This window comes from Octopus sinensis, linkage group LG9, assembly GCF_006345805.1.
Source record: "Octopus sinensis linkage group LG9, ASM634580v1, whole genome shotgun sequence".
NCBI classification, from domain to species: Eukaryota; Metazoa; Mollusca; class Cephalopoda; order Octopoda; family Octopodidae; genus Octopus; species Octopus sinensis.
Window position 1 is genome coordinate 19,077,984 of NC_043005.1, and position 15,000 is coordinate 19,092,983.

Here is a 15,000-nt window from a genome sequence, read left to right on the forward strand (position 1 = left end):
ATAAAAATGCACAAACAGATATACGATAGGCTTCTTTCAGTATCCGTTCATCAAATCCACTCCGAAGGCTTTGGTCGGCCTCGGGCTATAGCAGAAGACACTTAGTCAAAGTGTTATGCAGTAGGAGTGAACCATCTACCATATCCGCTTCCAATGTGGTTGGAAAGCAAACTACATACTACATCGCCATGCGAGCACGAATTTGTTTCTCCATTTTCTTATTTGTATTATATATGCATAGGTACATATGTGTGTACATTATATATACACACACACACACACACACACACACACATACACACATAAAGTGAAGGCACATGGCTCAGTGGTTAGAGCGTCGGTTCCACAATCATGAGGTGGTATGTTCGATTCCCGGACTGGGCTGTGCGTTGTGATTCTTGAACAAGACACTTTATTTCAGTTCATTCAGCTGTAGAATTGAGTTGTGACGTCACTGGTGCCATGCTATATCGGCATTTACGTTTCTCTTGGACAACATCGGTGGCGTGGAGAGGAAGGCTGGTATGTATATGCGACTGGTTGTTTTCCTTAAACAACCTTGCCCAGACTTGCGCTTCGGAGGGTAACTTTCTAGGTGCAATCCCATGGTCATTCATGGTCGAAGCGGGGTCTTTACCTATATATATATATATATATATATATATATATATATATATATATAGATATATATAGGAGTGGCTGTGTGGTAAGTAGCTTGCTAACCAACCACATGGTTCCGGGTTCAGTCCCACTGCGTGGCATCTTGGGCAAGTGTCTTCTGCTATAGCCTCGGGCCGACCAATGCCTTGTGAGTGGATTTGGTAGACGGAAACTGAAAGAAGCCTGTCGTATATATGTATATATATGTGTGTGTGTGTTTGTGTGTCTGTGTTTGTCCCCCTAGCATTGCTTGACAACCGATGCTGGTGTGTTTACGTCCCCGTCACCTAGCGGTTCGGCAAAAGAGACCGATAGAATAAGTACTGGGCTTACAAAGAATAAGTCCCGGGCTCGATTTGCTCGACTAAAAGGCGGTGCTCCAGCATGGCCGCAGTCAAATGACTGAAACAAGTAAAATATATTATATATATATATATATATATAATGAAAGTAGCAATATAAACATATTCTATTATTCTTTTACTTTTTTCATTCATTGAATGGCAGTCATACTGAGGCAGTTCTTCGAAAGCTTTAATCGATCGAAGCGATCTCGATATTTTAAATCTGGTACTTATTCTGTCGGTGAATTTTTGCCGAACCGCTGCGTTAGGTGGGTCTAAGCAGACCAGCACTGCTCTTCAAATAGTAGGAGATAAAACCAAACAGACTCAAACACACCCTCGTATATAGAAACATGCATACAGGCACACATACACACACACACACACACACACACACACACACACACACACACGCACACACGCATACACATGCATACACGTGCACACATACGCATGCACACACACATGCACAATGTTGAAGTCATTCTTATGTTCAGGACATGAATCGTCGCTGAAAATGTCTGTCTTGCTTATACAAAAACTAAACAAATATTTAAATTAATCAGTTAATCACTCTTTAGTTCGTGCTTCATCCTTAATTAATTAATTGATTAATTAATTAATAATCTTTCACTGTCTTGTGTTTAGTTAACATTTTCCTGAAGATTCAACGGAGGAGAGACGAAAGGCTTCAGACCGAAAGGACCTTCCATCTTCATTCATTTCCAATTGCGAAGTTGTTATTTGAAATTCAAATTGTTTTTTCAAATTATAACTCATATATATATATATAAGGATGTTTTTGACACAACCCATCACAAGGAGATGTTTATTAGTCAACTAAAAAGAATTACACGGCACAAACTATATCTCAACAGATGACATCATGTCAATAACATAATCTTCTTAAATATTGCTTTCACGAATATTCCAAGTTGTATGATAAAGATGAAACCTAAAAATATCAAAATAAGAATTTGAACGGGTATATAAAACGAAAACTTCTTTCTGTGTTCTCTTCTGTTCCAGTAATTTTCTCTTTACAATTGACAAATTCAATAAATGCTGACTCATTCCTTAATTTATCCCTTTCTGCATATTAACAGAACGTTCTAGATTTAATGTTCTTTCGGCATGTATCAAGCTGTGTTTATGAATCGATTAGTTTCCTTCCATACGTCGACCTCCTCTGAGCATTCATTTCGGTTTCTACTAATTCTGTCTAAGAAGATTTACGATCTTCTTAGCTTCATTTGTTGCTTCTTATCATATGTTTTATGCATGATGCATGTATGTATGTATGCTGATGACCGGGGGAATTCTTAAATATTGTCTTTGTTAAAAATGGCTCTACCTGCTGCATACATACACAGATACATAATGCTTACATATATGCATATATGCGTGTAAACACGTATATACATGCATACATGCATACATACATACATACATATATATAAACATATATATAATCATATTTATATATATATATATATATACATATATATATATGTGTGTGTGTATCTATGTATGTATGTATGTATGTATACATGTATGTATGTATGTATGTATGTATGTATGTATGTATGTATGTATGTATATGTGTGTGTATGTATGTATGTATGTATGTATGTATGTGTATGCATTTGTGTAGGTATGAATATACATATACACCTTGTTAAAGATAATGTTTTATTGCAGTAATACTAGATACAATATATACTTAAAGTTCTCAGCACAGGCCTTCTTTCTTTCTCTTCACCGTTTTTACATATCCATCACTAATTGTAAGCTGTTCATCGGATGTCCTCGTGGCAATAACACAAATCATCATCATCATCATCATCATCATCACCACCACCACCACCACCACCACCACCACCACCACCACCACCACCACATCATCACATCCTCTTCATCATCTTAATTTATGCTTTGCGATATACAGTTCCCTTTCCTGGCACAAGAAATAGATACAACGCGGAAGAACATGCACAGAGATGTTCAAGTCTTACAACTTTTTTTCTTGTGAGAATGTCTTCACATGTTTAGACCGTATGTTTATTCTTATAGTAATTTGTCAATATTCTTATACAAATGGTCGTCTATCACTCAACATGTACCAAACACGGATGGAATGATAGACACATTCCTTAACTACCTTAATGTTTTTAGTTCAGTAGTCAGGTCGGTATAATTTCTTATATATTCAACTTGCTTCTCTTCAACATTATAATCATTTGGCATTGCAATCACGATAATTAGTACGTTACAGTAATTTTTGTCTTGGAAAATGATGTCAGCTACATTATTATGTTCCATCACGTAGTCTCTCTGCTAAAGTTCCATAGTAGATTTTAACATTGTCATTTTCTAAGAAAAGTAGAAGTTTATTATATTATTATTATTATTATTATTATTATTATTATTGTTGTTGTTGTTGTTGTTGTTATCATCATCATCATCATCATCATCATCATCATCATCATCATCATCATCATCATCATCATCATTATCATTGCCTTTGCACAGCTTCTAATGCTGGAGATGTACTACGGTGTCAGCTGTTCACTGCCAGTGAACTAAGGTAAGACCTCTTAGTTTTCGAGCACCTTCCGGAGTATAGTGCTGTTTTCTGCAAGTGCTCCACCCTTATTGCAGCCCCTATTTGTTCCACGTACTTCTCGAGACTTTTGCTCACTGTTCCCAGGGCTCCGATAATTATTGATACTACTGCTACCTTTTTCATCGACCACAACTGCTTAACTTCGCACGCTAACCTGTCATATCTCTTGACTTTTCTTTCTTCCTTATCCCATACATGGGCAAGCTATATCTATGATCCAGCATAGTTTGTTTTCTTTTTCAGTTAAGACTATGTCTGGCTTCCTTATTATTATTATTATTATTATTATTATTATTATTATATTATTATTATTATTGAGTGAGAGGTCAGCTCATGCCACCAAAGTGACACTGGGGTACAAATATATAAAGCCCAATATACCCATCATGACTACCCGTCTGATAAGAGTACACTAGGTACATGCTTCACAACCATATGTGCGCTACATGATGATCTCATATCAAGATAAACAGTGCATGACCTTGCAGGTGTGTGTGTGTGTGGGGGGGCAGTTAGAATTTTCTTCAGGTCGAATAGGCCATTCTGCTCAAAAGGTCCCTGAATAATGGTTGTTTGAAGATGTTGGACAAAACACCCATGTTTCCAGAAGTGAATGATCCAAACCCCAAAGAATTCCTCTCAACATATGGTTATGATGCTTCCCACTACTTCTGCTCATGATCAGAGATGCACATATCGTCAGCCACTAAGGGACATGCTCAACTGGTTACGGTCAAACAACTGACAAGCAAGTCCGTGGTATTGAGCAGGATATTTGCTGTAGTCCATCTTTTATACTAAGACAAAACAATGTACATGATATCACTTCCAATGAGTTAAGATCAGAAGCCATGAAAGCGAGTATTATTATTATTATTATTATTTTTTTTTTACTACCCACAAGAGGCTAAACATGGAGGGTACAAACAAGGACAGACAAAGGGATTAAGTCGATTACATCGACCCCAGTGCGAAACTGGTACTTAATTTATCGACCCCGAAAGGATGAAAGGCAAAGTCGACCTCGGCGGAATTTGAACTCACAACGTAACGACAGACGAAATACCGCTAAGCATTTCGCCCGGCGCGCTAACGTTTCTGCCATCATCATTATTTCGCTAGTGCATGCTATTTTAGTTAGCAAGTATTTTACCAAGAGATTTGGTGACAAGTCCCATCAAATCTCAAGAACCTCTCTTAGGATTCTTGTAGAATATAGAATGGTACTTTTCTGTAAGTCGACAATGCGAATTTCTGTTCCAATCTTTTTCAGTCTTTTTAACAGTATTTTGGGTGTGGTGCCAAGTGCACCAATTACTAGAGGAATAATTGTTGTCTTGGTCTTCCATAGCCTTCTCAAGCTCTCTGGCTAGATCCTCATATTTTCCAAGTTTTAAAAATTCCTTGATATTGACTCTGCTATCGTAGGGAACAGTAAAATCTATGATCTTACACTGTTTATTTCGTCCTGTATGATCATATCCGGTCCCCTTGTTTCAATAGTCAGCCTTTATGGGGAAATTCCACAAGATATCATCATCATCATCATCATTGTTATTGTTGTTGCTGTTTCTACTGAGGTTGATGGCGTTTATATTATTGTTCTTATTATCGCTATTGTTATTGGTACAATCACTACAAGGTGGCGATTTAGCAGAATCTTTTGTGCTTTGCAGCTTTTGTTCCGGCTCTTTAAATTCTGAATTTAAACCGTGCGGAGGTTGACTTTTCCTTTCAAGCCTTTCGTTTGCATGTTTGTGTGTGTGTGTGTGAAAAATGACTGGAACAAAAGGAAACAACTTGTAATGGATTAAGAAAGATCAATCTGGAAAAGTTTGAGATAGAAATGTGACTTACTAAATCATAAGATGCTTACCAGAATTTATCCGTTTGCCAACAGAAAATTTCGAAAGAAGAATTTCATCGCATATGCACTGAAACAGGGCAATTGCATACATTTATACAATCATTGATATCTTAAAACAAAGTTTCCATCTTATTGAGGCAAAGCTCAAAATGGAAATTTCCGTACAAGTACGGAGTAACAAAATTCAGGATTGACCATAAAATTTTAAGAGATAAACCCTGGCCCTCGAATGATTCAGAGCCTTTTTCTTGTGAAGTTTATTCGCCATTCTAGAAAAAAAAAACCCGTCATTTTTTTGCCAGTTTTCCTAAATGTATAGATAATTCCAAAATCATCTTTAAAAGAGATTTCAATAAATCCAATAATAAATGTTAGGAGTGTATTATTTAAATTTAATGTAGAACACGAAAGTTCTCAGAAGGCAATAACTATTAAGGGGGCTCATCATCATCATTGTTCAACCGTGGTCGAGACAATGGAATTTACCATGCTACGCCAGACTTCACGGTCCATCATGGCATTACGGAGGTTCTGTTGCTGGATGCCTGTATCCCTGGAGATTACATCAGGGTAGGAGAGTGTGCGCCCTCTGGTATTGCGAGTAGATGGCTTCCAGAGGAGAAGAGTAGAAATTACTTCTTTTTCAGCTCTACAACAATGTCCAGCAAACTGGACTCTCCTACCTTTCACAAGAGATGACACAGGTGGTAGTTTCCCATATATTTGCATTTTGGTTGGATGGCGCCTCCACGATAGATTTTGAGCTCTCATAAGGAGGCGGGTGTAGGTTCCATCCAACCGCCTCTCAAGCTTCTTTGATAACGTCCAGGTTTCTGAGCCATATAGTAGAATTGGTTCGACTGTGGCTTTGAATATTTCAAGTTTGAAGTCTCTACTTAGATTTCCTGACCAGATCTTATGCATGTCATAAAGGGGCTACTGATATGAATGCTGAAGTGACAAGTGAAACTGGCGGTTATACTGTTTGTGACTGCTAGATATTCGATATTGAATTTGGTGGAGCAACTTGCGAAGTTCGTGCGACAAAAATATGTAATTTTGACAGCATTTGAACTTAAAGCTTCATAATATATATGGTTTACTGCGAAATGAAAATGAATTTAGTTTAAGAAATATTTACCAAAGAGGTAACTGGCATTTTAGCTAGAATGAACACTAAATTATAGAATGAGCTTATTTTTACACAAAAAAATTTGTACTGTATACTTTATCTGTGAAGCCACAGTCTTGTTATAATAATGTGAAAAGCTGTCGAATGAAGATAAGGAAGATATGCAAATACCAAGTTTATTAAGTATGTTGGTTTCGTATTCTATTTATACTAAATAATAATTCATTTGGTTTTCTATAAGCGTGAAATTCGTATTGAAATTTAAAGTAATGCAAAAATACTTAAATACACTAACCGTCAAAAGTAATCTTTAAACCCGATTTTAAGCGAAAAACCTGTATGTGGTCTTTTCTAAATCTATCTGAACAGTGGCCCTTTACATTAAGTGACACTAACGGCCCTCATTTCTGTCGAACTACCTTGAAAGCTTCGGAATTTTTTTTTTTTTTATGAATGTTCAAAACATAAATTTCAATGATTTTGTACAATTTTTGTGAACCCATGAAGTAATCCAAATTTTCATCTCTGATCTTTTTTAATTCAAAATGAGTTAAAGAATATAATGGATTTCATTGCATGCATAATGATTTCGATGTATGTAATTAGTACGAAATTATTACCGAAAGCTAAGGCTTTATGTCTAGGTTCAGTTATGGAAGATTGTACAAATTGGCAAAATTGTTTAGCATTAAAACCATCGAACAACTTACCGTATCACTAGTATTACATAATTTAATAGAAATGATCTGTCTGTTCTAAATATGACAAAATCTTTGATGTTTTTGCTATAAATTTCCTAACGCGTTTCCCCAAGAGGTAATGAAACTGCATTTATTATAACAAATAAATTACATTGTGATGTAATTTGAATGCGATGTAAAATTTGCTTAGAATGAAACATTCTAATATGTCGATCATTTTCAGGTTAGTAGACGTGTTTTCAGCTTCAATTATGGAATTATTTTCGCAATATAATTATATATATATATATATATTTGTCTTACAACACTAGTGAAAATGGTGTTAGTCCTTTCTTTTTTTCTCTATTTCAAACCATGAAAATCCCATATTTCTCGACAAATGAAATTTTTCATCCCACTAACAGCAATGTTACTCAAGACCTTTAATAAGTTCACTTTGTAATATTAAGCCTTATATTCAATCTTTCATAACCAGCCAACAGGAAGTCTTTGGAAAACAGTTGGCATTCACGCGCTCGTCTGTTCTGCAGTGTGTGTATTTGAGATATATGTATGTCTTCTGTTATCTGTTTCAGTCACTTGACTGCAGCCATTCAAGACCAGTGTTTTGAAAGGTTTAAACGAACAAATCGCAACCATTATTTTTTATTTTAATGTCTAGAAATTAATCTGGTGGTTTCTTTTGCCATATGACGGGATTCCTTAAAGTTTCCATCTACCGAATTAACACACAAAGCATTGATCGGTCCGGAGTCAAAATTGAAGACATTTGCCTTGGGGTGTCGCACAAATGGATTGAATCCAAAACAACACCAGATGCAAAGCGAGCTTCTTAACATGCAGCCATGCCGTATATAACCAGATGTGTCTATTCACATCCAACTATAGAGAGCACACGTCATATTTCATTTCATAACGGCTATCTCTGAAAAGCGCAAGGTTACACAATCGGACTGTTACCTAACACTCCGTTGAACTCCTAGTTCGAAACCGATTGGTAAGATCGGCTGTAATGAATATATATATATATGTCTGTCTGTCTGTCCATCTGTCTGTCTGTCTGTCTGTATGTATGTATGTATGTATGTATGTCTGTCTGTATGTATGTATGTATGTATGTATTTATGTATGCATGTATGTATGTAATATGTGTATGTATTCATGTAATTAATATATGTTTATGCAGTGTATACACATATACATGTACAATATATATATATATGCTTATGTAACTATATGTGTATATACATATATGTGGCATTGTATATCTTCTTTATAATGTGTATTCAAATTATATATACTTTCTCTCCCATTTTATCTTTTGGTTTCCTTTGTCTTGTCTTTCATTCTTTGCTATATCCAGTATTCGCTCTTTTTATATTAATACGCATGGGATATTAACCCGGCGTGTCTTTGTACCTGTGTGTGTGTGTGTGTGTGTGTGTGTATGTGTGTGTTCGCGCGCGTGTGTTGAGCATGAGTTAAGTCTATTTACGATAGACACTGGCGTGTTTGTTGTAGTATATACATCTTCTCTATCAGCAATCTCTTAACGTTTATTCCTGGTTTTATATAACGTGATAAACTCTCATGTTCTTATATGTATACGTCTATGTTTGACATTTTAGCTTATTGATGTTATCTTACAAGCAACATCAACGTTGCTTTCTGCACGTATAATGTTTGCAGTATTTGTTAAACGGTTTACAGTAATAAGTAATCGGTTAGAGTACCAAATTTCACTACTATTAGTCTATAACGAATTCCATCAAGAAATCCCCGCAGGGAGTCAATCGATTTTTCGATTTTTCTGTTTTGATTCAGCCTACAGTATCATGAACTACATTATCGAATGTATTTATGCGTTTCTAAGACAGTAGCATGCAATTCTAAAGGGTACAATGACCACGTTGGGGCTTTATCGTTGGTCTAACATCAACCTTTCAATGTATGTCCCAAAATGAATGCGTTAACACAGCAATTATTAGCACACCCGGGTAACAATTTCATTCGAGTTTCGTTACACAATTTTGTTATGAACCTGGAAGCACTCCGTCGGTTACGACGACGAGGGTTCCGGTTGATCCGATCAACGGAACAGCGTGCTCGTGAAATTAACGTGTAAGTGGCTGAGCACTCCACAGACACATGTACCCTTAACGTAGTTCTCGGGGATATTCAGCGTGACACAGAGAGTGACAAGGCCGGCCCTTTGAAATACAGGTACAACAGAAACAAGAAGTAAGAGTGAGAGAAAGTTGTGGTGAAAGAGTACAGCAGGGATCACCACCATCCCCTGCCGGAGCCTCGTGGAGCTTTAGGTGTTTTCGCTCAATAAACACTCACAACGCCCGGTCTGGGAATCGAAACCGCGATCCCACGACCGCGAGTCCGCTGCCCTAACCACTGGGCCATTGCGCCTCCTGTTATGAACCATGTCTACATTATAACTGACAACCAGACAGGGATTTATAGGCGCAGGCATGGTTAGGTTAAAGAAGTTTGCTTTGCAGCCACGGCGTTTCGTGTTCGGTCCCACTACGTGGGACATTAAGCGAGTGTCTTCTACTATAATCCTGGGCCGACCAATGCCTGTGGAGTGAATCTGGCAAACAGAAACTGTGATAAATCTGTTGTACACACACACATACACGCACACACTAACATGTGCGTCCGTGTGTGTGCGTGCGCGCAGGCATGTGTGTATTTATACTGGTTTGTTTACATACCTACAAATTAGAGGTTAGGCAAAATTAATCGATTGAATAAGTGCCGGACTTAAAATAAAACCTTGAGTCCATTTGATTAACAAACCGCACAATGCCATGCTCCAGTGTGGCTGCCATTCAATGACTGAAACAAGAAATAGACTAAACATTGTCTGTTTATTGACCCCTTAAAGTTAAGTAGATGAGAGACTAATCTCTATCCACCCGTCCCTCTGTCCCTCTATCTATCCATCCATCCATCCATCCACTTATCCACCCGTCTATCACTCCCTTCCTTTCTTCCTTCCTCCCTCCCTCCCGCCTCCATACATACATACATACATACATACATACATACATACATACATACATACATACATGAATACATACACATATACATACATACATACATACATACACACATACATACATACATGTCTGAGCTCCCCTCTTGCAATAAAGCAATATCCTGCAATGCATTTGCAGTACAAGTGTTGATCCCAACATTTGGCATACCTGATTTGTCTGTAGAGGAAATCCACTCCATAGATATCAAAACCCACAAAATCCTGACAACAGCAGAAAACAGTGATGTTCACAGGCTCTACTTAAAAAGAAACGAAGGAGGTAGACTCCTGAGATCAGGTCAGACATCCTTCGAATGCTGTATGGTATCACTCAGACAGCACCTGCTGAACCACAGCAGCAGCAAAAATAAATATATTAATGCAGTCCTAAAAAGTGAAGTGAGCAACATTGTATGAGTTGGCAGAGAACTCCTCATGAAACATTCTCTTCTTGGGCTTTCTTACCTCAGAGAAGACCTGGTTGGAAAGCACTCAGCATACAAAAAAAAAAGACCATGCACGGGTATGTTGCCTGGAAGCTTGAAGAAGACAGGAGAATTGATACAAAACACAACCTCTCTTGGATACAAGACCACTACATCACATCACACTTTAAAGGCTGTGCCTTTGCAATCCAGGAACAGGAGATGGCTCCAAAGTACCTGGTGGACAAGAGAGACAGTGATGCTCTTGTAATCCCATGGTCCAACCGCATGTGTAGGCTATGTTATGTTTCTGTGGAAGACATTACGTATGTCATTAGCAGCTGTCCTAAAATGTCGCCACGGTACTACCTCCCTAGGCGGCACGAAGTTGTTGCTAAAACAAATTACAATGCCATCTGGAAAAAAAAAAGATTGTCTTGAAATAAACTTAGAAAATCCCTCTGTTATGGAATATATTCATAAACATCAACTCAAGGAATACTATTGGAATATTTCCATCAAAACGTCTGTCAAATGCAAACATAACAGGCTGGATATTGTTATTTTGGGCAGAGGAGCAAAGGTATGCGCCATAATAGAGGTCAGTTGCCCTACAGATATAAATATCTCTTTGAAAATTAAAGGAAAAGAGGATATCTATGGGCAACTGCTTCAAAACCTCCAACTTTTATATCCAGGCTATGAATTCATATTCATACCAATAATATTTAGAGCACCAGGTTTTGTTAGTAAATGCTTAAAGGAGAATCAGGATAAACTGGGATTTTCGAAAGAGAAATTGACCGGTTGATTCGTACATTACAAGTCCAACCAATGAGTGGAACAGTAGAAATATGTAAGACTTTTCCCAAGTTCCACACGTGAATTTGTCAAGATGGGGCCTTGTATTTTTGATGGATATCGGCTTTCTCTTCAGTGGAAGATTTATAATAATTAAAAAATAGAAGAGACATACATACATGCATATTTACATACATACATACATACATACATACATACATACATACATACATACATACATACATACATATATATATATATATATATATATACAGATATATAAGAATTCAGTAATAATTTTTGCTTTGTATTTATTATCTCTTACTGTGTATTACCATTTGCACAGGTTTTGATTTGTTTGTAACTGTAGACCTAAGGAGAACTTACTGCTGTAGCTGCGGCGATATAGTTTTCTTTAATTTAGTGATGTTTGTGTTTGTGTCTGTGTTCATTTCACCTGTAACGACCAGGTTTGCGTTTTATATTGTTTTATGGTTGATTATTCGTTGATATAACTTTGGGAGATACTTTCTGGGGTCCATAAGACGATTTTCTATCTTCGTGTTATTTCCACCTTTAGATTATCCTTATTTATAGTTTCTATCACTACCATTTCTTTTTCTTAAATCTTACCCATATTTCTTATTTGCATATTTGTTGGTCAGTAATCAGAAAGCACTCTAGATTTTGATTTTGTAATGTACTGTTTTTCAACTTGTGCTTTTCTGCACGTTAAATCTATATTCTTGTTTAAATCTATAAACAAACTCGAGTCGTTTGTTTATTCATCTGTTCGCCATTTGTTTTTGCATTAAATATCTTTTATTATTAGAATTCTTTTTAAAATTTGATATTGTTTGGGATTTCAGAAGACATTTTAAATTAGCTTCGCTCTTCTTTAGCTCAAGGATACTTGAAATTTTAAATTATTATAGTTATTGCTTGTTCCTAATTATTTTATCTTAAATTTGCCTTTCAGAAAGCGTGATGGCTGACATATTCAGAGGACATTCAGTTTTCCGAGGTGAATCAAAGGTTGACGTAGATTCCGCTTTGAAAAACAAGATTGTTGGCATATATTTCAGCGCCAGCTGGTGTCCTCCTTGTCGTCAGTTTACGTTAAGACTTAAGGAAATCTATGAAGAACTTGAAGGAGATGAATTTGAAGTGGTTTTTCTACCGTTTGACCATAGCAAAGAAGATGCAATGACATATTATAAATGTAATCAGGGAAACTGGTTATATATGGAATACGGCGAATCTTTAATTGAGTAAGTATGTTTTGTTGGAAACAAGGTAGTTCAACTACTGCGCTTGTGACACCTATTGAATCAGAAATTCGTAATGCAGCTCTTTGCTTGTCACCAGACAATCACATCGTCTGTTTAGTAATGGCGTGCTAGTTCTGTGAAGTCCTTAATTATTATGTCACGTTTTCAAGCGTGCATAGCTACAATTACAACTAAGCATTTACTTTATATGCTACTGTTTTGGAGAGATAATTTCAACATATCAAGAATTTAACAGGTATATTATTTAATATAGCCTCGTTAGATTTTGTTATTTATAAATACATCTATAGATATTACTGAATATTTATATATATATATATATATATATATATATTAACCTGGAGGCGCAATGGCCCAGTGGTTAGGGCAGCGGACTTGCGGTTGTAGGATCGCGGTTTCGATTCCCAGACTAGGCGTTGTGAATGTTTATTGAGCGAAAACACCTATAGCTCCATGAGGCTCCGGCAGGGGGTGGTGGCGATCCCTGCTGTACTCTTTCGCCGCAACTTTCTCTCACTCTTTCCTCTGTTAGCTTTCTCGCTTAGCCAGCGGGGTGGCATCATTTGAAGGCTAAAACAATGCAAAGCGCATTGTGACCAGCGATGTGTAGCAACATCTGATAGCCTGGTCGGTCACGGTAATCACGGTGATATATATACACACACACATACGTACATACACATATACATATATACATTTATATGTAAATATATATCTTTACAATATAAATATGCACACATACACACTAACACACACAGATATGTTCCTTTATTCTTTTACACGTTTCAGTCATTTGACTACGGCATTGCTGGAGTACCGCAATGAAGGGTTGTAGTCGAAGAAATCAACCCCAGGACATTCATTGTAGGTCTGGTACTTATTCTGTCGGTCTCCTTTGCCGAACCGCTAAGGTATGGGGGACGTCAACACACCAACATCGATTGTCAAGCGATGGTGGTGGTGGGGGACAAACAAAGGCACACACATGAATATACATATATATATATACAACGGACTTCTTTCAGTTTCTGTCTACCGAATCCACTCACAAAACTATAGTAGAAGATACTTTCCCAAGATGTCACATAGACTAAACTCGGGATCATGTGATTGGGAAGCAAGCTTCTGACCAGTCACGATTGCGCGTATATATATATATATTATATATATATATATATATATATATATATATATATATATATATATATATATATATATGTATATAATATGTATACATACATACGTATATATGTCCATATACATTTTTATGCATAGTTAATGTATGTACATGTAATATATATATTATGCAGAATAAAAATATAAAATCTATCTATCTATCTATCTATCTATCTATCTATCTATCTATCTATCTATCTATCTATCTATCTATCTATTTATTTATCCATCCATCTATCTTTCTGTCTTTCTGTCTGTCTATCAATCAATCAATCAATCAGTCAGTCAATCAATCTGTCTATCTATCTACTTTACCTTACTCATTCATTAGACATTAGGCATGCCCCCACACCACTCCCAGGTCATTTGATCGATTACTTTGACAGAGTTACTTTTTCTAATATATTTTTGACCTCATAGAGTGGAATGGTAAGTATATCTGTAAATCATGGGACATAACTAAAGATAGTAATCAAATACCCCAAAATACAGTTGTTAGACTCAACACTTATGATTTCCTACATGGTTGTCTTGTACTCTGTATTTTCGTTGTTAAAAAAGTCCGTTTCCTTGTTTGGTTTTATGTTTTCGTTTCTCGTTGTGTTCTACGATTATTTGTGGTGTCCTGTACCCATATATGCATGTATATATATATATATAGATGTAGGTATGTAAATATATGTATGTATGTATGCATATGTTTTATTTATTATATTGTTATTATATATATATATATACATACATTTGGACACTGGCACATATACACATATATATTCAGCATATATGCAGAGAACGAGAGAGAGAGAGAGAGAGGGGTGGGGAAAGAGAGGGAGAGAGATTGGGAAAGAAAGAGAAAGGGTCAGAGAAATACAAACAGACAGAGACAGAGAGTGTGTGGATGATATAAGCACTAACCAACAA

At 36.5% G+C, this 15,000-nt stretch overlaps 1 protein-coding gene across 1 annotated transcript in view; it reads left to right on the top strand.

Moving 5' to 3' along the window:
• Positions 1 to 15,000, top strand: part of LOC115215938 (nucleoredoxin-like protein 2) — a 23,535-nt gene that overhangs the window by 7,155 nt on the left and 1,380 nt on the right. The window contains exon 2 of the mRNA XM_029785303.2: positions 12,591 to 12,882. Within this exon, the coding sequence (XP_029641163.1) occupies positions 12,599 to 12,882 (284 nt within the window). The 5' untranslated portion in view covers positions 12,591 to 12,598. The remainder of the gene's footprint in view (positions 1 to 12,590; positions 12,883 to 15,000) is intronic.